Source organism: Corticium candelabrum, chromosome 11 (assembly GCF_963422355.1).
Source record: "Corticium candelabrum chromosome 11, ooCorCand1.1, whole genome shotgun sequence".
NCBI classification, from domain to species: Eukaryota; Metazoa; Porifera; class Homoscleromorpha; order Homosclerophorida; family Plakinidae; genus Corticium; species Corticium candelabrum.
In genome coordinates, this window is record NC_085095.1 from 7,035,327 (window position 1) to 7,041,337 (window position 6,011).

General features: G+C 39.9%; 3 protein-coding genes across 3 annotated transcripts in view; 1 reads left to right on the forward strand and 2 right to left on the reverse strand.

Annotated features, from left to right (window-relative positions):
• LOC134187243 (poly [ADP-ribose] polymerase 2-like) overlaps window positions 1-1,021 on the forward strand; it is a 5,864-nt gene extending 4,843 nt beyond the window's left edge. Inside the window, exons 9-11 of the mRNA XM_062655360.1 lie at window positions 1-44; window positions 346-520; window positions 977-1,021. The exon at window positions 1-44 is cut by the window's left edge and continues 81 nt beyond it. Of these exons, the coding sequence (XP_062511344.1) occupies window positions 1-44; window positions 346-520; window positions 977-1,021 (264 nt within the window). The remainder of the gene's footprint in view (window positions 45-345; window positions 521-976) is intronic.
• Window positions 973-2,909, reverse strand: LOC134186484 (uncharacterized). Its single transcript, XM_062654465.1, has 4 exons — window positions 2,581-2,909; window positions 1,658-2,521; window positions 1,546-1,603; window positions 973-1,276 (listed from the first exon to the last, which is right to left on the reverse strand). The coding sequence occupies exons 1-2, from the start codon at window positions 2,780-2,782 to the stop codon at window positions 1,869-1,871; spliced, it is 855 nt and encodes a 284-aa protein (XP_062510449.1). The 5' UTR covers window positions 2,783-2,909; the 3' UTR covers window positions 973-1,276; window positions 1,546-1,603; window positions 1,658-1,868.
• Window positions 2,847-4,989, reverse strand: LOC134187244 (malignant fibrous histiocytoma-amplified sequence 1 homolog). Its single transcript, XM_062655361.1, has 3 exons — window positions 4,977-4,989; window positions 2,909-4,650; window positions 2,847-2,852 (listed from the first exon to the last, which is right to left on the reverse strand). Exons 1-3 carry the CDS (start codon window positions 4,987-4,989, stop codon window positions 2,847-2,849), a joined length of 1,761 nt encoding a protein of 586 aa, XP_062511345.1.
• Between the last annotated feature and the right edge of the window lie 1,022 nt (window positions 4,990-6,011).

Genomic DNA, 6,011 nt, shown 5'->3' on the forward strand with positions numbered 1-6,011 from the left:
GGGAAAGGAAGGATTGCACCTAATCCAGGGAATATACACACAATGTGAGGAGATAGATTGAATCGATTGAGACAGATGGATGGACAGATAGATAGAGAGACAGAAAGATAGACTTACAGACAGACAGATAGATGGACAGACAGATAGACATACAGACAGATAGATAGACTTACAGACAGACAGATAGATGGACAGACAGATAGACAGATGGACAGACAGATAGATGGATAGACAGATAGACAGATAGACAGACAGATAGATGGGCAAACGGATAGACAGACAGACAGATAGCACAGATAGACAGGCAGACAGACACACACATACATACAAATTATATTTGTGCAGGTCTGATGGTTGTGTCGTTCCTCTCAGTCCAACTTGTGATACCAAAGTACATAACCCACACGGCTACACACTGAACTACAACGGTGAGTCAACCGTCCTACGCACCTTTCAGCCACAGACAACAGACCAACATTTGTATTTCGTCGTAGAGTACGTCGTATATGATGTGAAGCAGGTGAGATGCACGAATGTAATACATAACTCCATCTATCAATAAAACAAATAATGATTAATTAGTAACTAATAACTATAATATAATTAATTATTATTGATATTTAATATAATACAAAATAATATAATTAGTATAAGAATTTGTTGTGTAGTCACTAAAGTGAGTGAGAGTTGGTCGACTAGAATCCTGATGCATATATACATGCGTACACTGTGTCTGATATGGACAACAGGCATGAGTTTGTTGTGTCTGTCATGATTAGCTAAGACGTGTGTCCTCAATTTAACATGTTTCCATGTTTACAGCATTGTTGATATTGGAGATAAAATATTACAAAATTAATAATTAATTATTTAAATAAATAAAAATTAATTAATTAAATACATAAATAATTAGAAACATTAAATGCAAATATTGACTTCCATAGACACATGAGGGTGACACGATGTTTTCTTGTAGATCAAGATGCGTTATCTGGTGAAGCTGAGATTCAATTTCAAATAGCTATCAGCAGTTCAATACAAAACAACTAAACTTTTGTCTTTACTGTATCTTCTATATACACTATTTGTACAATAACTTCCATTATAATGAGTGTTCATCTTGTAAGAAGAGGCTGAGGTTTGTGTGTCTGTCCTTCCCTCGTGGTGTGATATCATGCTGTACAAGTCGACATAAATGAACGTATTGGTGGCTGCTTGACATCCTGCCACATCCAGTCAATGATGAAATATCAGAGATGATCAAGTTGAAGTGAACCTACAGACACGATCAACGTCTCATTGGTGTGTATTTGATATACTGAATAATATGTGAGTCAAGAGACACTTAAGTGGTCGATTTATGTTCTAACTATCTTGTGACTGTTTGTGCTCAGTTGTATGTCTCTGTTTTTGTATGTCTGTTGCTTGTGTGTCTGTCTGTATTTGTGTTGCTCTACAATTGTTTCCTTTCCACTCACACTCATGCATACACATTTGAACTCAACAGATGCACCAACAGTATGTCATCCAACTCAATAATGTTACCTTGTTCTCGGGCAGTTACATCATTGCTTTGCGTGTAATTTCAATCAGTTGTGTCATCCTATCAATAACCATCTTGTTCACAAACAATCCACTGTCATCAAAATTTTCTTACTTTCTGATGATATTTCTCCTGGATGATAATCTTCTACATATATTGTAGCTGCACACAACAATAAGGCTGTTGGTTCGCAGCAAGCAAAGTGTGTTGTCTTGTTTCTCTTATTTCCCTTTTCCCGTCCACATATAGATAACTAGTTCTTTATTTCAGAGCAAACAACAATTGTTATGGATACGATTATCACTCTGTATGACTCGTGTTCTAATCAATTTGTGCCAAGCTTAGATTCAATCTCTCTCCTGACTATTCCTCCCACTCCAGCTTTATCACAAGCGACCAACAACTGCTGAACTGTAGCATGTTGGGTTTGATCTGTCCAGGCTGACAAAACTTTATGTAATTTCTCTTTGTATGTGTAAAGTTGTCGTTCACACTCCCATAGGACTCTTTCTGAAACACTAAGGTATATACCTAGTTCATGCCAGCGATGTCCAACGTTTTCAGCTACTATTTCTTTGATGAGTGGAGTGACCCTGTCAGAGTCACCAGGTGGAGTTGTCTTCTCAGATGCTGCATCAGGCAACATCAAGTAACTCAAATGCTTTTGAGGTTCAGATGGAACGCGAGCAACAAGTAGAGCATCATACAATTCACATGCCATCAATTGGTTGTCTCTTAACTCTAACCACTCACTTAATATGCAGAATGCCGGTGCCTGGACAAAACTGGAGTCAGAAATGGTTTGCTGTAGCTTCGATAACGTAGACTGGTCAGTACCAAATATGATACTTGTTAGGTTACGCAAGGACTCTCCAATATCTACTGCTATCAGTTGGAGATCCATTTGATTTACTGGAGTTGCATGTTTAGAGGACAAAACTTGAGAAAGAGGAATGCCTTTCTTTACACTTGGACACACTAAATGAATACAAACATATACACTCTACGTGACAAACAGTATTCATACATGTTGTTACCTTCTTTTATTGCTTGCTCATGTTTTACCATCTCTGCACTGCATATTCCAGCTACAGTGTCTACTGCAAACGGTCCCCATGTTTCATCTGGTATCAAATAGATACATTGATTGAGGGGACACTTTGTACTCGTAGAAGAACTTCCACTGTAGATGAATCTATCAGGGAGAACACCAGGAACAGACTGGAGAAGATCCTCCATATCTGACACACAACGAAGAAGAACATGCCACAATCTGCCAACACTGTGATGTGACTTGACTACTCTACCACTGAGACATATAGAGCCAGGTGAAGTATTCTTGCTGCAATTGAAATGCAAAGTCACTGCACCATAACGCATCAGCAGTCCACTGCTCCAGTGACGGAAAAAATTGGCGTGACGATGACAACGAGCAGACAGTCGTTCAAACAACCCCAATGGACAATCATATGCAAATGAGTATTCGACTGCAACTTGCATGACTCCATGTGGTATATCTAGAGGCCAAAGTTTACTAACATCCTCTGGTTTCTCATCATTGAGTAACCATGGCAACAACAAGCCAACATTATGTTGTTTTAGCTTAGAAATCATTTCTTTGCAACTGTCTGTTTGCTCTTGAAGACGATTTTGTTCTATTGTGTGACCAGATGAATCTGATGTCGGGTTGGTGCAACTTGGCGGAGTTAAAGTGATCTGATGTCTTCCCAAAGCGTGTGCCAGTTCCTGAACTACATCATCTGATGAGCCAGTTAGATAACCAAAGTCGAGAGCAAGAAAAAGCTTAATGAACACGTCAACATGACGATCTGCAGTAAGATGGAACTCATTCCACAGTGCCAGCAGCATAGATATCCTAGCAATTCCATTAAAAACAAGATCTTTTTTCATCTCCTTAAACTTCTGAGGACCTACATCTGCCCCAATAAACCGATAATCATATTCTAAAGATTCGTGATCATGTCTGAAAACAGCTTTCAGTAAAGTGACCACAAACGGTGGTACAGGAAAGAGAACTTCTGCTAAAGTCAGGTGATGAGAGTAATACAGAATGCTTCCTACCTGGTTCAGATAGTTTAGCAACTCACGACAGCTTTCTTCTGTCAGTCCATGCTCTACACACAGTTGCATTGCATAAGAGACATCTGTAATGGGGACAGACTTTTGAGGTTTAGAAGTAATCAACTTGTCTTCTACAGTCACCCATGACAACGGCAACTCTGTGTGCAGTGAAGGCAGCAGCCTTTCATTACCACACAGTTCTCTTAAATGATTCTTCACACTGACCACTCCCTCATGTGTAGCTGCACTCGTCAATAGAACATTTTTTTCAACAGTTATTCGCTGAAAGTCAAAAAAGTGAAGACGTTCTGATATGTATTTGTTTGGAAAATCACCAGCTGCAATGATTCGTTTCGTTCGATCAATCTCAGCTTGTCTGATCTTCAAGAATTGACGTAGACAAGTGTCCAGATGTTTACTCCACTTTCTACTCATTTCATCTCTTGACATGTCGACCATCAGATCAACTTTACTGACAACAATAGCAATGTGAGCTCTGCTGTTTCTGTCATACACAACTTGCAGGAAATCTGCAATATTTTGTCGAAAACATTGTTGAGTGAACTTATACTGATTGCTGTCAACAACAATCAATACCAATGAATTGTCACTGATGAACAGCTGGTTAGTTAGCATGTATGCCCTATGGCCACCACTGTCAATGAGTTTGCATTCTATTTTATAATCCAGATTCATCACTGTTTCTACTACCCCTATAGTTCTCTCATCGGGTTCTGCCAGAAATGGTTTACCACTCTCCAGTGCTTCAACGAAGCTTGTTTTTCCTGCCATTGTAATTCCCATCACTAAAATCTTTATTCTGCCACGTCGCACTCCACCCACCGCATTCAGCTCATGGAAATATTCTCTTATAAAATCAATGCCTTGGCTGCACACTTCAATAGGTGGAAACACTAATGGGCATCCATCCACTTCCAAATTCTCTAGTTTGGAGCTAAAGACGAATTTCTTAGGAAGATGAGTGACTGAAGTTCCTGATATGTCGACTTCCTTAATTGTGACTTCTGCAAGTACATACGACAACAATTTGTTAAGCAAAACAAAATATTGAGTGAACAAGTACATATGGTGTAGACTGAACCCAATAATCATTTTGCATGTAAAGTTTTACAACCAACTTCCAAGAGAGAAAAGGCATTAAAGGCAACTGAGGTTTTCTCTGAATAAAGCATGCTAGGAGGCACCTAAGTTCATGAAATTAACAGTTACACCACTGGAAAAACCATAACGTGCTAAGAGACAAGGTTTACACTATCATATATGTGTATATAGATGGATGTTTTGTCCAAACACGTCCCAACATTTGGTGGAACATTGTCCTATGTCCTACCATCATTTTCCATATTGTGTTAGTGTCACAGGTAAATGAGTCCTTAGCACGCGCTCAGCCGGTCTTTCTGTTAACTCAAGTTGATCTATTTCAAGATATCAGACTGACTAGTTGTAGGAATAACGAATGACCGTATACAGCGATGACTATTGGCAGAAAAAACAGCTGACATTCAAGCGGGCGTATGAATTAGCGATTGCACAAGAAACAGCCAAAAAGAATACTGCAGAGCTAAAGCAGAAGGAAGCAATGAGTACACCTGGCAACCCAAAAGGAGTGTCCATACACCAGTTACAGAAGCGAGTACCCAAAGCAAGTAACAGACCAACTGACAGGATATCCGGTTGTTGTTATCGCTGTGGTAAACAGGGACACAAACAGTTCGAGTGCTGGTTCAAGAACGTCATGTTTCGGTTGTGGCAAAATTGGGCATGCGAAGGCTGTTTGTTGCACAATAAGAAAAATGGCTCAGAAAGAGGACAGTGGTAGAGGTACATACAAAATCGGCTACGAGGAGGCGCAGTCAGATACAAATGAGGACGAGGAGGTTGAGTGGATTAGTGGCAATATTCACACGTTACACAAAGGAAAGAGAAGCCTATGAAGACAACGTTGACTGTACAAGGACAGCCACTGGAGATGGAAACAAACATGGGAGCGAGTGTCAGTATTGTGAGCAAAGCAACATGGAAGTCAGTCTAGAAGAAAAGGTGAAGCACCATTGAAAGATACAAAGAAGACTCTGAAGACATATACTGGGGAATCGGTACCTGTATGTGGAAAGCTGAAAGTGTGGGTAGACACTCCAGACGGACGCCGATTGTCTCTTCCACTTGTTGTAGTGGCAAGCTCTGGCCCGAGTTTATTAGGAAGAGACTGGATTTGACAAGTACAAATTGATTGGAGGCAAACCCTCACCAAGGAAAAGTGGAAGGGTTATTGTTATTACACAGTGAACTGTTCAATGGGAAGGTGTTACAGAGCAACTTGGAGCAAACGGTACACAAAAAGCAATGGCAACAGAAACATTTCTAC

Excerpts from the sequence above, each read along its gene's own strand:
- LOC134186484 (XM_062654465.1), bottom strand. The coding sequence starts at position 2,782 with ATGGAGGATCTTCTCCAGTCTGTTCCTGGTGTTCTCCCTGATAGATTC. Across the intron at positions 2,522-2,580 it reads TGAGCAAGCAATAAAAGAAG|TGTGTCCAAGTGTAAAGAAA; the intron begins GTAACAACATGT and ends GTATTCATTTAG.